At 43.5% G+C, this 22,097-nt stretch overlaps 1 protein-coding gene across 8 annotated transcripts in view; it reads right to left on the minus strand.

Moving 5' to 3' along the window:
- The window catches only part of diaph1 (diaphanous related formin 1), a 345,460-nt gene that overhangs the window by 221,076 nt on the left and 102,287 nt on the right, over positions 1-22,097 (minus strand). For 7 of the 8 annotated variants that reach the window (XR_004413473.1, XM_033029846.1, XM_033029849.1 and 4 more), the window contains 6 exons: positions 19,070-19,156; positions 17,788-17,851; positions 14,067-14,206; positions 11,251-11,359; positions 7,963-8,073; positions 6,170-6,288 (listed from right to left, as the gene is read on the minus strand). Coding sequence is in view for 7 of the 8 variants with exons in the window: in XM_033029846.1 (XP_032885737.1) it covers positions 6,170-6,288; positions 7,963-8,073; positions 11,251-11,359; positions 14,067-14,206; positions 17,788-17,851; positions 19,070-19,156 (630 nt within the window). In the remaining variant the exon portion in view is untranslated. The remainder of the gene's footprint in view (positions 1-6,169; positions 6,289-7,962; positions 8,074-11,250; positions 11,360-14,066; positions 14,207-17,787; positions 17,852-19,069; positions 19,157-22,097) is intronic. The other variant, XM_033029845.1, reaches the window with a different exon arrangement.

Genomic DNA, 22,097 nt, shown 5'->3' on the forward strand with positions numbered 1-22,097 from the left:
CGGAATAAAACCCTGTCCGCCTTCCCCTCATTCAATAACCGGATGCTGATCGGATCTTCGCCTCACTGTCTTTCCTGCCTGGCCCTTGAACTCTGGAATGCACCAGGGATTTATCTCAACCTTGGATATATTCAATGACTCAGCCTCCACAGCTTTCCAACGTAGTCTCCCTGGAATTCCAGAAGTTCACAACCCTCCTTTACGATGACCTCTGATCTGGAAGCAACACACACAGCTCTGGATTCTCCATAGCAGGGATACATTGGCTCAGCATAGAAATTAGGTGCAGGAGTAGGCCATTCGGCCCTTCGAGCCTGCACCGCCATTCAATATGATCATGGCTGATCATCCAACTCAGTATCCCGTACCTGCCTTCTCTCCATACCCTCTGATCCCCTTAGCCACATCTAACTCCCTCTTAAATATAGCCAATGAACTGGCCTCGACTACCCTCTGTGGCAGAGAGTTCCAGAGATTCACCACTCTCTGTGTGAAAAAGGTTCTTCTCATCTCGGTTTTAAAGGATTTCCCCCTTATCCTTAAGCTGTGACCCCTTGTCCTGGACTTCCCCAACATCGGGAGCAATCTTCCTGCATCTAGCCTGTCCAACCCCTTAAGAATTTTATAAGTTTCTATAAGATCCCCTCTCAATCTCCTAAATTCTAGAGAGTATAAACCAAGTCTATCCAGTCTTTCTTCATAAGACAGTCCTGACATCCCAGGAATCAGTCTGGTGAACCTTCTCTGCACTCCCTCTAGGGCAATAATGTCCTTCCTCAGATTTGGAGACCAAAACTGTACACAATACTCCAGGTGTGGTCTCACCAAGACCCTGTACAACTGCAGTAGAACCTCCCTGCTCCTATACTCAAATCCTTTTGCTATGAAAGCTAACATACCATTCGCTTTCTTCACTGCCTGCTGCACCTGCATGCCTACTTTCAATGACTGGTGTACCATGACACCCAGGTCTCGCTGCATCTCCCCTTTTCCTAGTCGGCCACCATTTAGATAATAGTCTGCTTTCCTGTTTTTGCCACCAAAATGGATAACCTCACATTTATCCACATTATACTGCATCTGCCAAACATTTGCCCACTCACCCAGCCTATCCAAGTCTCCTAGCATCCTCCTCACAGCTAACACTTCCCCCCAGCTTAGTGTCATCCGCAAACTTGGAGATATTGCCTTCAATTCCCTCATCCAGATCATTAATATATATTGTAAACAGCTGGGGTCCCAGCACTGAGCCTTGCGGTACCCCACTAGTCACTGCCTGCCATTGTGAAAAGGACCCGTTTACTCCTACTCTTTGCTTCCCGTTTGCCAGCCAGTTCTCTATCCACATCAATACTGAACCCCCAATGCCGTGTGCTTTAAGTTTGTAAACTAATCTCTTATGTGGGACCTTGTCGAAAGCCTTCTGGAAGTCCAGATGCACCACATCCACTGGTTCTCCCCTATCCACGCTACTAATTACATCCTCGAAAAAGTATTTAAGATTCGTCAGACATGATTTACCTTTTGTAAATCCATGCTGACTTTGTCCAATGATTTCACCACTTTCCAAATCAAACTATCAAACCCTCTCACAATCCCGCATCAATAGTTCTCATCCAATAAGCATAAATCCAACCTGCTCAATCTTTCTTCATAAGATATGCATCATTGTTTAATGAATGGGCATCTCTGTAGATCAACAGTAAGTTAATTAGCTTCTGTAAATTGGCCCTAGTGTGTTGGATAGAACTAGTGTACTGCAGACTTGGTTGTCCAAAGGGCCAGTTTTCAGTTTCTCTAAACTAAACATTGTGCTGGCAAAGTGCACAACAGGAGGCTACTTAGGCTTTCATGCCTGCTTGGCACTTTGATACAGCTGTCCAGTTATTCCCAATTCCTGGATCTTGATATTGAAATGCCAACCTTGTTTGTACAATTCCATAGATAATTGGTGTTTCATTAGAATCTGCTTTCACCTTCCTCTGAAGCAATGAGCCACAGTACATACCATTCTCTTCGTTCATTTCATCCCTGGTGTCTTATTCAATGACATGTGTCCTTTTAACTCTTGGGGGTACAAACAGTTTTTCTTTATACAAATAACCTTAATTTTAGTTTAGTTTTAGTTTTAGATCTTCAGCGTGGAAACAGGCCCTTCGGCCCACCGAGTCCGTGCCGACAAGTTATCACCCATACGCACTAGTTCTATCCTACAGACTAGGGACAATTTACGGAAGCTAATTAACCTACAAAGCTACACGTCTTCGGAATGTGGGAGGAAACCTGGGTACCGGGAGAAAGCCCACACGGTCACAGGGAGAATGTACAAACTCCATACAGATAAGCACCCATAGGCAGGATCGAACCCACGTCTCTGACACTGGTGGAAGCACAGCGCTACTGTGCCACACCACCTGCACCAACAGGATTGACCTTGTAACCCTTAGAAGTTGACAAGATAAAAGTTGAAAGTTTACTTTCCTGGAGCCCAACATGTTTATGGTTCAACTGAGCATTTGAGCAGAGGAGAAATGGCCATGGTCAATCCCCTCATTATTACCAGGTAGGGTGGGGGAGGGGATGGTTGTGGGGGAAGGAGGGAGAGGGGGAGGATATTGTAGTTAGCTAAAATTGGAGAATTCAATGTTCATACCACATGGTATGAACACTACAACACATTCCATCGCTCCCATCTTACCCCCACTACTCTGCCCTCCCTTGTTCCCCACCTGGACTCTCACCTATTTCCTCCCTTTTCCCCCTCCCCATACATGTCTTTATCTTCACAATTTTCAACTCTTTGATCTTTTGACTTACACCTTCTGTCTTTTCATCTCTGGTCTTGGTCTCCCACCTGCCCATCAAATGCCCCACTTACCTGTATCAATCTATTACCTGCTAGATTTTGTCCTGCCTCTCCTCTCTTCCAGCTTTCTTTTCCCCACCCCCAAAAACCAACCTGAAACGGCACCGATCTATATTCTCCAAAGATGCTGCCTGACCCGCTAAGTCACTCCAGCACTTTGTGGCTTTTTTTAGTTTGAAGAGACCATGTGGCCTACACTTGATCCGAATGTTTTTTGACGTTATCTTAATTAATGAAAGTCTATTAATTTAAAAAGCAATATTTCTTACAAAGGTGATATTTAAATTCCAGTCATTAATTCTGATGTTCCAGTAATGGTGGTGAGTGCCTAGAACACGTTGTCACGAGTCGAGGCAGATATGACAGTGGGATTTGTTTTTGGATAAAGACACAGATATGCAGGGAATGGAGAGATATGGATCGTGTGCAGGCAGATAAGGATTGTATCATGTCAGCATAGACATTGTACGCCAAACGGCCTGTTCGTGTCCTGTACTGATCAACGTTTTCTGCTACTGTGGCCTTAAAATAGCATGACTGGAACATCTCTTAAACCAATTACACATGCCTGACAAATGGCATCTTCACTAAAGACCGATGACTGTCAGTGAGAATTAAACCTTTCAAAAAGTATAAAGAGCTAGCTGGAGGGGAATTTGCAGAAACATTATTAATCAAAATCAAACCCAATTCTGTTGAATAATTGATGTTGGATAAATTGACAATTTATCCATAACTTTGTTCATGAATTACTAGCCCGGACTATTTTAAGAAATCTGAAGCAAAGACATTCAGCATGAAGGCTGGGAGAAGTTTCAGTGTTTCAGCTGCAGTTAAACCCTGGTATGCAAGACTAGAAAATTACATGGAATGAGATGCGTCTCCATTTTGTGCGGGCGCTGCTGCGTTTATGATTTCCAGATGATTTTTTTATACACCACAACATGGCTCCAAATGGTAAAAGAAGATGTGAAACAGATGTTTCTGTCATTAAATCATGAAAGCTGCAGGGTGTTTTATTTATACTGTGACTCTGCTGCCCTCTTATGGTATAAGCCCATAACAGCAATTTGTTCCAACTGCATTCAGCATTAAAAAAAACTGGAATGACTTTGGAGTCAGTCATACAACGTGGAATCAGGCCCTTTGGTCCAACTTGCCCACACCAACCAACATGTCCCATCTACACTAGTCCCACCTGCCTGCTTTTGGCCCATATCCCTCTAAACCCGTCCTATCCATGCACCTGTCTAATTGTTTCTTGAACATTGCAATAGTCCCTGCCTCCACTACAGCACATTGTGTCCTTTTTTTTGTTGCATACCAGCATCTGCAGTTCCTTGTTTCTAAATTCTAGGTTTCAATTTAAGTCTGACTGGAGATTTACACAGAAAAATCAGCTGCCTTTCTACCGCTGTGCCACTGAACTGTTGGAACGATCATGCTTAGCTTGAGATATAATCAGAAGCTCAGATTTGGACTGAAGATCTGAAGAAGGGTCCCAACCCGAAACGCCGCCTATCCATATTCTCCAGAGAAACTGACTGAACTGCTAAGTTACTCCAACATTGTGTGTGTATTTTGATAAACTAATATCTGCAGTTCCCAGTGTCTACATTTCCTCAGACTTTGCCTGATTACTTGAGTTACAATCCACGTTGCCTGTCACACCAACTGGTACACACTCCTACCACTTTTATTAAACTGCATAAACTACGAAGTAATAGGATGGAGAGACATCATCGTGGAGAAATATCCACAAAAGTGTAATTATGATAAATCAGTTTTGAGATTGCAACTTGCAGGTGAAAGAGGAGGCATTGGAAGTGGTATTTGGACTTTAAGAATCCCTTTGATAATGTGCCACACACAAGGTTGTAAAACAAAATTAGCATCTTATGTGCCTATATACTGAGGATTGGTGAATGCTCAGAAAACAGAAAATAGCAAATAAATCTTAGATATCTACATATCACATGCCAGACTAAATTACTATCAATTACCGCAGACTGCTCGGTGAACGTTTGTAACTTGGGTGCCAGAAACATGTCGTCTCTTGTGTGCAGTTGTGGTGAGGTCTGCTGTATGATTTAACCAGGTTGCATGCAAAACAAGGCATTTCACTGTTCCTTGGTACATGCGACAATAAATATCATCATCATTAATATTTTGCTGTGCATTGTATCAGTATCTGCAATCCCTATTTGAAATTGGTAGTGTTCAAAAGTGTACATAATGTGCTTTAAGCGTCTCCTGTATCACTCCCATTCCACTGGCAGAAACGGAAAAAAACGTATTGAGCTTCAACCAAGAAGACATCCCAAAGGACTTCACAGGCAGGGGTTCAGTGCACAAGAATCCAGATTCAAATTGTGTGGGTGATTGTACAAAGCACAGAACTGCAGATGCAAAAATCTTGGGCAAAATATACAATGCTGGAGGAACACAGCGAGTCAGGCAGCATAAGGTACACAAAATTGCTGGGGAAACTCAGCGGGTGCAGCAGCATCTATGGAGCGAAGGAAATAGGCGACGTTCGGGCCGAAACCCTTCTTCGAGTCAGGCAGCATATTTGGAGGGAATGAATAATTCATTCTTTCCACAGATGCTTCCTGACTTGCCGAGTTTCTGCAGCACTTTGTATATTGTTCAATTATACAAAGCAAATTGTTTCAAACCCATGTTTACTCAGATCAAAAGTACTACTGGAAATAATTTTACATTGTTCATCAAAGTTGATGAGAGAGAGGGAAGGAACTAGGAGTACAAGGGAATAACTGAGTGGCCATTATATGTCATAAGCGTTTTTTTATAACAGCACATTTTAGGATGCTGGTATCAAGACATTTGTCCACCCATCTAGCAATAAATAAATCCCCTCACCCGCATCCACCTATCACTTGCCAGACTTTGTCCCACCCCCACCTTTATTCTAGCTTTCTCCCCCCTACTACAATCATTCTGAAGAAAGGTCCCGATCAGAAATGTCACATGTCCATGTTCTAGATATGCTGCTGCCTGACCCGCTGAGATTCCAGCACTGTGTCTTTTCCTGTTGGTATTAAGAATTCAGTGGACTTCATTAACATAAAAAACTGAAATTGCAGCCAAGCCTGAACATTGCACAAAAAGTCTTGGCAAATTTCACTGTGGATTGATGCACCAAAAATTAAAGCCTTTTGCCAAGATTAAAGTTAGTTTGGGCAACTGAAAACACTCACGATTGGCAAATTAGTCAGCACAATAAATAGGTAACTGGACACTCAGATAACTGGCATCACCAAGCACTCTTGAAAAGGATATTCCATCTCTATCCGAATATCATCCAGACGGTTCTTCAAATCATCTGTATCTCCCTCCGCATGTTCATCAAAAACATTCAGCTGTACATTAAGTTCCTCGTTTTCAATTTTTCTCAGTTTCTAGAAAAAATTGTGAGAACATTATAGATTCCTCTAGATGCATGTGGACGCAACTAATGCCTTTGCCGGTTCAGGCCACCTCATGTTCCAAATGGCCAGGATGTGACAACCCATGGAAAATCAAATCATTGATATACATCACTCCAGTCATGTTACTTCTTCCACAGTTTTAAGAAGCAATAAAAGTGAAACATCACTTGGTGTCAGCTCCTATAGTATGTTGTTGGGATAGGCCATTGGTCATTATTTCTTCTTAGTTTCTTGCCACTGTTCAATCACAAGATTTTCTCGTAATTATACATTGAAAGTTTTTTTTCAAAAACAGACAGTATGGAACAGGCTCTTCTGCCCACCAAGTCCACACCGACCAACGATCACGCATACACTAGATCTATCCTACACACTAAGGACAATTTACAGAAGCCAATTAACCTACAAACCTGCATGAGTTTGGAATGTGGGAGGAAACTGGAGTAAACCCATGCGGTCACAGCGAGAACGTACAAACTCCATACAGACAGCACCCAAAATCAGGATCGAACCCGGGTCTCTGGCGCAATGAGGCATCAACTCGATCGCTGCGCCACTGTACCGCAAACATTGCCATTATTTTCCTTACTCCCCTCTTGCGATCAACTACAAACCGTTCTACCTCCCATTCTTGGTCACTCTCAGGCAGACCGAAGTCATTCGCACGAATAGTATCCAATGACAGGCCTAAGTTACATTTCTAATGCCGTTTCACAAAGAGCAACTAACTGCCCAGTGTCATCAGTTCAGTCATTGAATTTTTCTTACTGCTTCAGATGTTCTTGACAAGTTCCCACTCCGCACCATCTGCTCATAAAATGTACTGCTGGTGTTGATCCTGTACATTCCATGTTCAATTTTTCCATCAACCTGCATTTGCGGACTTAGACCTGATCCCAGTTCCTCTGTATGTCCAACCAAGGTCGTCAATTCTCATCTAAGCTTTGTCCCTCCTGATCTCTTCAAGTCCTTCCAGCAATAGAATCAGTGACATTGAGCATGGAAAGAAACCCTTCAGCTCAACTCGTACATGCCAACCATGTTGCCCAATTAAGATGGTCCCACTTGCCTGCACCTGGCCATATACCTCCAAACTTTTCCCATCCATGTACCTGCCCAAGTATCTTCCAAATTTGTATCTGGTCAGTGTGGACTCAGTGAGCCTAGGAGCCCGTTTCCACACTGTATCTCTAAGAAAAAGATCATTCAATGCATAATTATGAGAACATTTTGTGGTTGAACAGTGGACACGAAACTAGGAAGAAATAATGACCAATGTCCTGTCCCATCAACATACTATAAGACCTGACTCCCAAGTGGTGTTTCACTGTTAATGCTGTAATTGTACCCGTCACTACCAATAATTCCAACACTCTCTGAAAAAGTTGCCCCACAATTCCCTTTTAAATCTTTCCCCTCTCACTTTTGACATCAGCCCATGAGGCCACAACCTCTCAAGCAGCATTGAACAAACATTTTGAGATTTCTGACTTAATTCAGTATTTCTGAAGTATCTAGTCGACCAAAATCACCATTAACGTCTCTCATTAGAAATTATTTTATTGACACAGCATTTTTATCAACTTGCCCAAAATCACCTTTGGGTACAGTGGCTAAAATACCCAAGGAAAAGGGAATACTCACCGGCAAGATTTGATTGAGACCTAAACGCATGAACTCGCTCCGCAAGTGAACTCTGAAGTCAAGTTCTTCAGCAGGAATTATGAGGGCATTAACGAACTGCATGCACGCCACCTAACCAGTGAGAGAATAATTACAAACCACTGTTAAATGAAAACGAATTGTTACTAAATATCTAGTCCTGTTTGTAAAAACAAACTTAATGAAAGGAAATTGCATTGTAGATCAGATTTGACCAACACTGAGGCAGGACTGCAATTATATTGCTATACTGTAGTTAACCAGGAGAGAAAAGTAAAGAATTTCTCATATTTTTTGTCATGCCATCAAAACTACGGCTGTTCTATTATTATTTTGCAATCAAATTCATTCCAAAATCTTCGATCTACAGATCAAAAGGCACTGAAGAAAGTCAAGACAGATCACTCTAAGTTCAGGGTGAGCCTTCAATCCCTCTCTCCCCTGTGCCCCACTTGGACTCATACCTATTTCTCCCCTTCCCCATCTTTACATTCCTTCCTCATGCTTCACAATTCGCAACTCTTTTAATCCACTTTTTGTCTTTTCATTTCTGGCCTTTGTGCAACCATCTGCCTATCATTAAAAAACGCTCACCTGTATCCACCTATTACTTGCCAGGCTTTGTACTTTTGTCCAACAGTAATTTTAAGGATGCTGATATTAAGATTTTTGTCCTCCCATTCACCAATAAATAAACCCCTTCACCTGCATCTACCTAACACTTGCCAGACTTTGACCAACCCCCTCTCTTCCAGCTTTCTTTCTTTCCACCCCCCACCACAATAAGTCTGAGGAAGGATCCCGACCCAAAACATCACCTATCCATGTTCTTCAGCGATGCTGTCTGACCCGCTGAGTTATTCCAGCATTTTGTCTTTTTTTTTTGTAAACCAGCATCTGCAGTTCCTTGTTTCCAGCAACAAATGATTTATATTTCCCTCTCAATCCCATTTTCAGCCTTCTCCCCATAACCCCTGATACCCTTACTAATCAAAAATCGGTCAATCTCCACCTTAACAATATATCCATTGACAGCCTCCACAGCCATCTGTGGAAATGAATTCCACAGATTCACCACCCTTTGACTAAAGAAATTCCTCCTCATCTTTCTAAAGGTACGTCCTTTTATTCTGAAGCAATTGCCTCTGGTCCAAGACTCTCCCATTAGTAGAGACATCCTCTTCACATCCACTCTATCCAGGCCTTTCAATATTTGGTACGCTTCAATGAGGTAACCCTCAGCCTTCTAAACTTTAGCAAGTACAAATCCAGTGTTGTCAAATGCTCATCAAATGTTACCCCAATCATTCCTGGGATCATTCTCATAAACCTCCTCTGGACTTCGACGCCAGCACATGCTTCCTCAGATATGTGGCCCAAATCTGCTCACAATACTCCAAATGCGGTCTGACCAGCCCCTTATAGAGCCTCAGCATTACATCCTTATTTTTGCATTCTCGCCCATTTGAAATAAATGCTAGCATTTTATTCAACTTCCTTATTACCAATTCGACTTGCAAATTAACTTTTTGGGAACCTTGCACCAGCAATCCCGAGTCTCTTTGTACCTCTCATTTCTGAAGTCTCTCCCAATGTAGAAAATAGCCTTTATTCCTACTACCAAAATGCATGACTCCACACTTTGCAACGCTGTATTCCTTCTGCCACTTTTCAGCCCATTCTCCCAATCTGTCCACGTCTGCCTGCTGAGTCACTGCTTTCTCTACACTAACTGCCCCTCCACCTATCTTTGTATCATCTGCAAACTTGGCCACAAAGCCTTTAATTCCCTCATCCAAATCATTGATATACATCGTGAAGATTAGCGACCCTCGCACTGACCCCTGCAGAACACTGCTAGTCACTGGCAGCTAACCAGAAAAAGCTCCCTTTATTGCCACTCTTTATCTTCTGCCATCCAGCTGACCCTGCTATCCATGCTAGTTTCTTCCCTCTGATACCATGGGCTCTCATCTACTTTAGCAGCCTCACAGGTGGCACCTTGTCAAAGGCCTTCTGAAAATCTAGGTAAAACACGTCTACACTCTCCTTTGTCTATCCTGCTATTTGCTTCCTCATAGAATTCCACCATTGATTGCTTCACTTCAGGTGTAGGTTAGCTGGACAGGCTCAATCATATTATATGCTGAATCATATTATAAGGCGATCCTATAATAATAATAATAATAATAAATTTTGTTTATGGGCGCCTTTCAAGAGTCTCAAGGACACCTTACAAAAATTTAGCAGGTAGAGGAAAAACATGTAAGGGGAATGAAATAAATAGTAGAGACATGACTAGTACACAAAGTAAAGACAGAATTCAATACAAAACTCAATATGAGGCAATTAATGCAGAGATGAAAAGGGAGGGGGATGTGGGGCTAAGGATAGGCAGAGGTGAAGAGATGGGTCTTGAGGCGGGACTGGAAGATGGTGAGGGACACGGAATTGCGGATCAGTTGGGGGAGGGAGTTCCAGAGCCTGGGAGCTGCCCTGGAGAAGGCTCTGTCCCCAAAACTGCGGAGGTTGGACTTGTGGATGGAGAGGAGACCGGCTGATGTGGATCTGAGGGACCGTGAGGGTTGGTAGGGGGAGAGGAGGTCAGTGAGATATGGGGGGGCCAGATGGTGGAGGGCTTTGTAGGTGAGGATCAGGATTTTGTAGTTGATCCGGTGGGAGATGGGAAGCCAGTGAAGTTGTTTGAGGACTGGAGTGATGTGATGCCAGGATTTGGTGTGGGTGATGAGTCGGGCGGCTGCGTTCTGGACCAGTTGGAGTCGGTTGATGTAGGTGGAGCTGATGCCAAGGAGAAGTGAGTTGCAATAGTCCAGTCGGGAGGAGATGAAGGCATGGATGAGTCTTTCAGCAGCGGGAGGTGTGAGAGAGGGTCTGAGTTTGGCGATGTTGCGTAGATGAAAGAAGGAGGTTTTAATGACATGGCGGATGTGAGGCTCAAGGGAGAGGGTGGAATCAAAGATCACGCCAAGGTTGCGGGCCTGGGAGATGGGGAGACAGTGGTGCCGTCGATGGTGAGAGTGGGGTTATTGATTTTGCTGAGTGTGGCTTTGGAGCCTATGAGGAGGAATATAAGCTCAATCATTTCCTGAAACTCAGACACCTCCAATTCTGCCATTACAAATCAGCTATGTTCTGTAGCAAATGAAAAATAGAATTCAGCCACGTTAAAAGTTGCACTAAATTTGCATCAAAGCATTTAGTTTCATACCAATTTTAATTTTGCCTCATATGCCTTTTTGCAAGACTTGCCTTCAGTGGTATACTTTGTTCAGCCTTCAATCCATTCAACAGTGCTTTGAACCGTTCACTATCCTCTTGCTCCGCTTTCTCTGTTAATGCTTCCAATACTTTCTCGTGCCTGGAATAGAACAGAGTGTTCAGAAATCGGTGTTCAGGAATCCCCAATCATTCCAGTTTCCAACATTCATTTGGTGTAGCTTATAATTTCATCATCTTTAACTTTCCCATATGACCATAAAACTTTACATAACCAGCCATCCTTTTAAACAAAAATGATGGTTTTAAATAATGCTTTATGTATAAGGAAAAAATATTTAAAATGCAATTCATGAAGGTTTGATTGCTGAAGATGATTTTATTCTATGAATGAAATGTCGTGCAAAACTTAGATCCGATTGACCAAATCACAGAGATGACAACTCCCATATAACATAGAAAGCTACAGCACAAGAAAGGCCCTGTCTGTACCAAACATGGTGCCAAGCCAACTAATCTCATCTGCCTACACACAATCATTTCACTGTTACCTGCATTTTTATGTGCCTATGTAAGAACCTCGTAAACGGCACTACCATTGATGCCTCCATCTCTATCCTTGGTAATTTGTTCCAGGCACACAGTGTGAAACTATGTGCAACAAAATTGCCCCGCAAAAATGGTTACATTTTTCCCTTTTCACCTTAAAACGTTGAGAATAATTGCCATCTCCAAAACTCCTAGTACTTTGTACTCCTGATGTACTAAAAGACATCCAATTTAACAAATGACTGGAAAAAAACATTTTAAGTTTACAAATTATTCCTTTATCTCCATTAAAAACACAACAGGGCTTACAATGTGTCATTGCCGAATTATTCAGGCTCTATGCAGTCTATAAAATAATTTCTTTAGATTCTATCTCCTGAATCTCTGGCAAACGAAAGGATTTAAACTTTTCAGTTAAAAACAGAAATTGCGCAAAATACTCTGCTGTTCAGCCTGACTCTGTGGAGATAAAAAACAGATTTGAAGTTTCAGGGCCTCGGCCTTGTGTTGGAACTGGGAACATATAGGGAAAAAAAGATATATTTTAAGTTGCAGAGAAGAGAAGGGAGTAGAAGGAACGAAGGGCAGAAGAGGCACCAATAATAATGGATAACACGGCTGCCTGAAACTGATGAAGACGTTTTTATCTGCTCGAGACAGATCAACTGTAGTTAACAAGGGCAGAGGAGGGAGAGAATAAAACCAGTGCTGGAACTGTGAGAAGTAAAACACTACACTTGCTGTAATTCTGAAATCAAAATAGAATGATTTATATTTTCAGGGTTAAACAGCAATTGTGGAGAAGGAAAAACAGTGTGAACATTGGAGATTGAGGGCCAGTAGGACAAATTGGAAAGGTGAGCTAGCTAGAATGTTACATTCAACATTGAATAGAAACATCTGTGAAAGGCCTCAACAGAAAAAAAAATGTTCCTTAAATTTGCATTGGCCTTTATTTAAATACTCAGAGTGGAATGGGGCAGAGAATTAAAATGAGTGTGATCGAGTGTGGTCTAGTCCAAATCATGCCTGGAGACTTTAGTTTTAAATTAACAACTCATAATTTATCTACAACTATAAATTTGGAGTTAATATATCAGGATTCACCGTCAACAACAAAAAATCTTTGTTGAACAATTAGACAAAAGAAACACCATTTGACCGTTTCTTGCCAACAATAACAATCCATTTTTCCATTCACTGGAAGTGTGCCGAGATTGAAGGAAAACTCAGATACTAATCAAAAAGCAAATGTGTATACCCATCTGATATTTCTTCCAGTTTTCCCAACTTTCATATAACTCATGACAAACTGATTTTCTTGTTCAATACAAATATTTTATTGGCTCCTATTTTTACATTTGTATTAAAGGTTGGGTGTTGCAATCTTCCAACAATATCTTCTAATGCCGACTACTATCCTGTAACTTTACATTAACTTGATATAGTAACCAGCAGAAAGTTAACTGGACATGAACACATGTGTAGTTCAATAGAGAAGTATGCACAATGATACAGAGAAGCATAGGTGAATCGTTGTTGTTACTTATCGAACACAGTTATAGCAATTATTGGTGATTTCAAAGTATACTAGACCAAGTGCGGACCCATTTGGTCCCGTTCCCTCAATGCAATATTTCACCAAACTGCCCATGTGCGGCCTGGCGGGTTCTAGTTGTAACGCCAGAGATCCCTGTTGTGATGCAAGTCATGGTAACCCTCCCCCAGCTGCGCAGGCGCGGCCGGCAATTGGGAGCGTGACTGCGACGTTTTAAAGTTCAAAAATGGCAATAACTTGTAAAATATAAGATCAATGTGAACTCATCTCACTCTCCCTCTTCAGTCCCCTATTCCCCTCCTCCATTATCCTCCTTCTCCCCACCCTCCACCAACCCTCCTCTGCTTCCTCCCCTCCCTCCCTCCCCTCCTCCCCCTCCTCCATTACCTCACCATCCCTCTTCCTACCCCTGTCCTCCTCCATTTCCCCTCAACCCCCAGCACTCCCTCCCCCTCCTCCTCCCCTCCCCCACTCACCTCTCCCTCCCTCTCCTTTCCCCGACCCTCAGCCACTCCCTCCCTCCATAACCCCTCTCCCCTCCCTACCCATCCTCTCCTTCTATCCCCCTGGTCCCCCACTCCCCACATCCCCCATATCCCACCCCTGCCCTCCCACATTGAAAATCGCAATGTTTTTTAAAAATTAAATTCTCAATGAAAATAGCGTTTTTTCTTTAAAATAACCTAAACACACCGGAAGATAACAAGATCAGATCTTTAGTTATGTATAGAATAATGCCTACATGTTGTTAGGATTCTGCAGGATACAGATGGCAGACAGGAGCCTGACAGCATCGATCATCATGGCTGGAGCACTAGGATCGACAACTTTCACCAACAACAGAACTCCATCTGCTGATTCCAACATCATTTTTATCCCATGCTGCAATTGAAAGGTTTGAGAAAAATCACACCAGCACACATGAACAGTAATAAAAAACAATTAGCAAAAGTATCAGCAAGTGATCAACATTTAAAAAATGAAATGTCTGTATCAGAACATTAATAATTTTCCAGCATCTGCAGTTCCTTCTTGAACACATGAATCATTTATTAATTGACCTCCAGTTTTAAATAACAACACCTCCTTCCCTGTTCCTCAACCCGCTTGCCCCCCCCCACATTCTAGGGCCCAACCGTTTCTCCCACTATCCCACCTCTACCTACCCCCCATCCCCTACCACCTATATTCTAAACTCTGGCTTTACATTTCAATCATCTTCTCTCCTTATCTGACACTCTTTGTCTCCTTTTCATCTCTAATCTTTCTAACTTACTCCACTCATCTGCCAATCAACCCCACCCTCACCTGTATCCACCTAGCACTTCCCAGGCTTTTTCTGCCTACACCTCTTTTACAGTTTTCTCCCCTCTACTGCAATCAGTTTGTAGAAGAGTCCCGACCAGAAACATCGCCTATCCATTTCCTCCACAGATGCTGCCTGACCTGCTGAGTTAGTCTAGCACTTTATGTTTTACTTAATATTGTAGCATCTGCAGCTTCTTGCATCTCCTGCGTAACCATACATTGAAATAATTTAAAATTCACAAAACTGCAGTGGAACATGTTCTAGAGCACAGAAAGACTCGATTAGCTTGAAGCCAGTCAATAAAAAGGCAATTATCAAGATGTTACAGGGGTACAAAAAGAGCATGAAAGAAAGCATGCGGGGAATATAAAAATAGACTCTAAAAGTTTCTTTAGAAATGTAAAAAGGATAAGATTATTGAAGACAATCAGAGACGGCTGAATTTATAATGGAAAACAAGGAAATGACAGAATAGTTAAATGAGTACTTTGGTTCTGTCTTCACTAAGGAAGACTCAAACAATCTCCCAGAAATATTAGGAGACAGAGGATCTAGTGGGAGGAAAGAACTGAAAGGAATCCACATGTCAGGAAATGGTGTTAGGTAAATTGTTGGGACTGAAAGCAGATGAATCCCCAGGGCCTGATGGTCTGCATCCCAGTGTACTGGGATGATTATTTTCCAATGTTCTCTCGACTCTGGATCAGTTCCTGTGGACTGGAGGGTAGCCAATGTAACTCCACTTTTTAAGAAAGGAGAGAGAAAATGGGGAATTATAGACCAGGTAGCCTTACATTAGCAGTGGGGAAGATGCTTAAGTCGATTATTAAAAATGTTATAGCAGCGCATTTGGAAAGCAGTGACAGGATCGGTCAAAGTCAGCATGGATTTATGAAGGGAAAATAATGCTTGACTAATCTTCTGGAATTTATTGAGGATGTAACAAGTAGAATGGATAAGGGAGAGGATGTAGTATATCTGGACTTTCAAAAAGCCTTTGACAAGGTCCCACACAAGAGATTAGTGTGCAAAATTAGAGCTCATGGTATTGGAGGTAGGGTATTGACATGGATAGAGAACTGGTTGGCAGACAGGAAGCAAAGAGCAAAGAGCAGAAATTAACGGGAGCTTTTCAGAATGGCAGGCAGTGACTAGTGGGGTGCCGCAAGGCTCGTTGCTGGGACCCCAGTTATTTACAATATATATTAATGATTTAGACAAGGCAATTAAATGTGACTTCGCCAAGTTTGCAGGTGACACAAAGCTGGGTGGCAGTATGAGCTGCGATGAGGATGCTATGAGGCTGCAGGGTGACTTGGAATGGTTGGATGAGTGGGTAAATGCATGGATAAAAGTGAGGTTATCCACTTTGGTGGCAAGAACAGGATGGCAGATTATTATCTGACTGGTGTCAGATTAGGAAAAGGGGAGGTGCAATGAGAAATGGATGTGCTTGTACATCAGTCACTGAAAGTAAGCATGCAGGTACAGCAGGCAGTGAAGAAAGCTAATGGCATGTTGGCCTTCATTGCGAGAGGATTTGAGTTTAGGAGCAAGGAGTTGTACAAGGCCCTGGTGAGATCACATCTGGAGTATGTGTGCAATTTCGGTCTCCTAATTTGAGGAAGGACATTATTGCTATTGAGTGCAGCGTAGGTTCACCGGGTTAATTCCCGGGATGGCGGGACTGACACATGATGAAATAATGCGTTGACTGGACTTGTATTCATTGGAATTTAGAAGGATGAGAGGGTATCTTATAGAAACATATAAAGTTCTTAAAGGATTGGACAGGCTAGATGCAGGAAAAATGTTCCTGATGTTGGGGGAGTCCAGAACCAGGAGTCACAGTTTAAGAATAAGGGATAGGCCATTTAGGACTGAGATGAGGATTTTTTTTTTCACCCAGAGAGTTGTGAATCTGTGAAATTCTCTTCCATAGAAGGCAGTGGAAGCCAAGTCACTGGATGTTTTCAAGAAAGAGTTAGATTTATCTCGTAGGGCTAAAGGAATCAGGGGATATGGGGAAAAAGCAGGAACGAAGTACTGATTTTAGATGATCAGCCATGATCATATTGAATGGCGGTGCTGGCTCGAAGGGCTGAATGGCTTACTCCTGCACAATTTTTTCTATGTTTCTATGTTTCGACAAAGAAGTTATTTAACCTTTAATCTGCCCTGCCTCTCACTATCATTGATATTCTGTGCCGTGCTCCTCTTATCCCTTAAATCGTAAAAATCTGTCTATGTCAAAGTTAATATTCACAATCGACTTGTATCTGTTGGCAAACGTAGAACAGAATTCCACCATTTAAGAAACATTTAGACAGGTACACGGATGGGATAAGTTTAGACGGATATGGACCAAGTCCAGGCTGGTGGAACCGGTGCAGATGGGCAAGTCGGGCCAAAGGGCCTGTCTCCACACGGTATCTCTAATTACTTTGTCTCTGAAAATCTTCCTCACTTAACTCCTGAAACAGCTGGGTCTTTCTTTGACCATGCCCCCTGGGTTCACATTCCCCAGCGAGCAGAAAGTTTATCTTTATCTAAGCATAATATCTTGGAAACCTCAACCACTCTTGAACCTTTGTGTCATGCCTTCCCAATATTTAACCATTGCAATGCACAAAGCTCGCTAGTAAATTCCTTCAAACCCAAAGTTACCCAGTTCATATGCTGAATCAGCTACTCGTACTCATGTCATAGTCAGAGTCATACAGCGAGGAAACGGGCCCTTCGGCCCAACTTGCCCATACCGACCACATGTTCCATCTACACTAGTCCCATCTGCCTGTGTTTGGCCCACATCCATCTAAACCTGTCCTATCTGTGTACCTGTCTAAATGGTTCTTGAATGTTGGGATATTACCTGCCTCAACTACCTCCTCCAGCAGCTCATTCCATATACCCATCATCCTTTGTGTGGAATAAATGCTGCATTCCCACGTTAATCTTCATTCATTGCTCAGGTGAAGTAACAGCAGTTAATGAAGATCAATATAGACCATATTAGATATTTTGTTTCTCTAAATCAAATAATCATCGAAGACCTGCATGAAACTTACTATCTTAAACTATTTGCAGTCAGATTCATCAATTCCTACACTAATCCATTCCATGTAACTGATTCATCAGTGTTTAAAGTACTCACCTTGTTGTTCATGAAAGCTTTTAGGCACCTAATAATTTCGTGTTGAATCTTGCAGTTCACACTGTTAAAAAAAATGCAATAGTAACATAACAATAAATTGACAGTGTGCAATACTATTATTTTTGTGTTAAATTGTGTTAGCAAATTTACAAAAACAGGAAAGGTGATATTCAGCAAATTTTCCAAAAGATCACTTTAGGCTTCAACACCCTCATTCTGAATTCAGTATTGTCTAGCTAACACTAACATGCCCTGATGGTATGTCTCAATCCGAAATGTTGACAATTCCTCCCCTTCACCCCCCACCCCCCAACAGATGACAGATGCTGCTCAACCCATTGAGTTTCTCCAACTGTTTGTTTCAGATTCTAGATTTCAGCATCTGTAGTCCCTTATATCTGTTTTTTTAAATCCAGATATGCAACTATCATTTTTGTTCTTTCTTCATCTTTTCCAAGTTTCTGCACTTAAAAACTCACAAATGAAACTTGCGAGTATTGTATAGTTCTTGATGGTCTCCTATCAATCTATGCCTGTGCTCATTTTGATAGATCTACCCCATCTATGCCTCTCATAATTTTATAAATATCTATCACGTCTCTCCTCAGTCTCTGCTGCTCCAAAGAAAACAAAGATTGTCCTGCATCCCCTTATAGCTAATACCTTCTAATCCAGGCAGCATCCTGTAAACCTCTCTGCATCTTCTCCAAAGCCTCCACGTACTTTCTGTAATGGGGCGACCTGACTCTGCACATCATATTCCAATTGCAGCCCAACCAAAGTTTTACAAAGCTGCAATGTGACTTCCTGACATACTCAATTCCCTAACCGACGAAGGCAAGCATATCCTATCATACAAGTAGTTCACAAGTATGTTTGCAGGATTTCTATTGCTTTCAGAGGAGAAGACTATTTGACCAGGAGTTTCTATTGTTTGCAGTCGAGGAGACAATAAATATCAGACCTTTTTATAATATATTCAAATATTCACAGCCATTAACATGTTTCTGAGGTACATTACCAGTTTGGAAAAAACCAAAACAAAGTGCTGAGTAACTTAGTGGGTCAGGTATCATTTCTGGAGAACATGGATCTGGAGAACATGGATGGATGATGTTTCAGGTCAGGACCCTTCGGATTGAGGTTCGGTTTACAAGTTGGAAAACCCAACAGATTGAAAATGACCCAATTCAGGAATTTAATATACATTAAAAATGAATTACTAGATATTTAATTTTAGGTTACCCAATTAAAATTAATTCATAGAAAACTATAGCTTTACCTTGAAAGATCGATTTGTTCATCTTGCAATCCTTTTAGTATTTCCAACAGTCCTGCTAATCCTTCTGCACCAAAGTTCTGCACCCAACTGTTTAAAAAAAAACAAAAATCATGTTTACCCGACAGAGTATCTTTCAAACGGTACCCGGACGTGGCGCCGACAGACAAGAGGCCGAAGCAAAGAAGCCGAAGCTAAAGAACAGAATAGAAATTAGGCCGAAACGTTATTGAACCGAAAGAGTCCGAAGATGAAACGCCTACTAACCGACAGGATGGGACGCCTAAATGCAAATTAACCGAAAGGGCGGGACGCCTAAACGCCAACGAACCGAAAGGCTGCCTCGCCTAAAAGCAAACTTACCGAATGGTCGCTCAGTCGAAACGCCACCTACCCGAAAGGCGGCGGCGCCTACAGGCCAAAGGACCGACTGCCGCTCAACAGAAAAGTCCAATAACGGACTTGACGTTGTCGGGGGGGCGGGACTTGTCAGCGATTGGTCCAGACTAACGCGTCCATCACATCACTGTGAAGGCATGAACATTGTCTCAAACCTCCGCTCCACCCAATCCGCAGAGGGTGGCCATGGGAGAGTGGGGGCTGTACCGAGGAATGCACACCTTCGGCCGCTTTCAACTTGATGATTGGGTTCAGATTGCCCAGTCACCTATGGCTTGTGTGGGAAAATGAACCCCACGCTCCCGTCTCCCCCTTCTCTCTCCCCTCTCCCCCCCCCTCTCTCTCTCCCCCTTCTCTCCCCTCTTCTCTCCCCTCCTCTCTCTTCTCTCTCCCCTCCTCTCTCTCTCCCCCTCTCCCCCACCCCCCGCTCTTTCTCCCTTCTCTCTCCCCTTCTCTCCCCCTTCTCTCTCTCCTCCACCCGCGGGAGCATCCCACATTCACTGACCGCGATGCACCGCCATCGGACCCCAACCTCCACACCAGGATGATCCCCCCCCCCCCCCTCCGACCCCCGGTCTTTGACACCCCCACCAGGGTGATTCACCCCGGCCGCGGGAACAGACGGTTTATTTATTACCGTCTCGGTGTTTGCGGAACGCAACCAAGCTCCCACGCACAAAACAGGCAGCATCTCTGGAGAGAAGGAATGGGTGACGTTTCGTGCCGAGACCATTCTTCAGAGTGCGTCTGAAGGGTCTCGACCCGAAACGCCACCCATTCCGTCTCTCCAGAGATGCTGCCTCTTCAGCTGAGTTGCTCCAGCATTTTGTGTCTATCTTTGGTGTGACAGTTGTGATTTCATCGGCTTCGTGTATTGCGCGCCCAGGAGAGATGCTGGACATGCCGCTTGCATCTATTCAAACAAGTGCGCTCAAATTGAAATCCCACATCTTTGCGAGGGAGGGATGGAATAGATGTAATCACCGGCTAAAACAAAGGCCCTAAGGACAGGGAAATAATGCCACCAGTTAATTAACCATGTATAAATGTATATCATGTATTACATGTATGAATCGTTCCTACATTCGGGAACCTGGTTAATTAACTGGAGGCATTATGAACTCTTTCGGTTTATTGGCGTTTCGGCCTTCTTTCTATTCGGTTCTTTGGCTTCGGCTTCTTGACTGTCGGCGCCGCGTCCGCACACGTCTCAAACAACAATGATATAGTTCCTATGCACGGATATCTTTGAACCAATCACATTTAATGGATTTATTTGACTTTTTGTTCTCTCCTTATCCAGAACTGAATGAGAAATATGTCATACTTTCTTTGTGATTTGCATCATAAAGTCAAAAACAGATTTGGCAAGGTACGATATTTTGCAAAAGAAATAAAGACCTTGAAGAGGTTCACGTGTTGTATTAACACTCAGTTTAATATTTAAACAATACAGCTCATCAATTAGTACAAAAGGGCAAGGTGTGTTAACGTGTTGACTGTGAAGTGAAGTATAGCTCCGTTGTCCGCTGCACCCCGCCAGCTGACCACCCAGGTCGGCGTTGATTGGTCGGCCCAGAACACGTGAGTGTTCGAGCTCGACGAACAACGGTTCGAGACAAAAGAGGCTCGGCCCGCCACATGATCCCCCCAGAACCGGAGTATTGGAGGCGGTTAGGCTGTCGAGTGAAGCGGCCTGATTCTGTGTACGTTCCTCCTGTGTTCGGGGTGGCAGCTGGTTGAGTTGTGGGCTGGTTTGGTTGTGATGGTGGACTGCGGCGGGGTTGTGTCACCTGCACAGGTTGTTCAATGTTCAAGTGTGCTGGCTTAAGACGGTCCGCGTAGACAGTCTCGTGTCTGCCGCCCATGTCAATGTTGAAAGTCGTGCCGTCGTTTTGCAGTACTCTGAAGGGACCCTCGTAAGGCTTTAGCAGTGGTGTACGGTGGGAATCTTGGCGAAGGAAGACGTATTGGCTGTCCTGGAGGTCAGGTGGAAAGTACGTGGTTGTGAAACCGTGCTGGGACGTTGCGACTGGAGTAAGCATGCCCACCTTCTTACAGAGGCGCGTCAGCATGGTTGTGGACACCGGGATGAAGTCCCCTGAGACCGTAAGCGGGGCGCCGTACACCAGCTCGGCCGAGGAAGTTGCCAGGTCCTCCTTTGGGGCAGTGCGTATACCTAGCATGACCCACAGTAATTTGTCCATCTATTCTAGGCCCGTGAGCCATGCCTTGAGGGATGCCTTCATGTGCCGGTGAAAACGTTCCACTAGGCCGTTTGCTTGCGGGTGGTAGGCCATTGTGTGGTGCAGGTTAGTGCCAAGCAGCTGGGCCATTGCTGATCAGAGCTCGGTGAACTGTGCACCTGTTGGAGGAGATGTCTGCTGGCATGCCAAAGCAGGCGATTCAGTGGGCGGTGAGGGCACATGCACAGGTCGCAGTGGAGGTATCCGAGAGCAGGATGGCTTCCGGCCAGCTCATGAATCTGTCCACGATGGTGAAGAGGTGGGTGGCACCTCTGGATGGGGGCAGCGGTCCAACGATGTCGACGTAGTCGATACAGCGGTGTGTCAGGGCGAAGTTCTGCAGGGGCTCCTTGATGTGTCGCTGAATCTTGGAGGTATGACAGGGG

Source organism: Amblyraja radiata, chromosome 11 (genome assembly GCF_010909765.2).
Source record: "Amblyraja radiata isolate CabotCenter1 chromosome 11, sAmbRad1.1.pri, whole genome shotgun sequence".
Lineage (NCBI taxonomy): Eukaryota > Metazoa > Chordata > Chondrichthyes > Rajiformes > Rajidae > Amblyraja > Amblyraja radiata.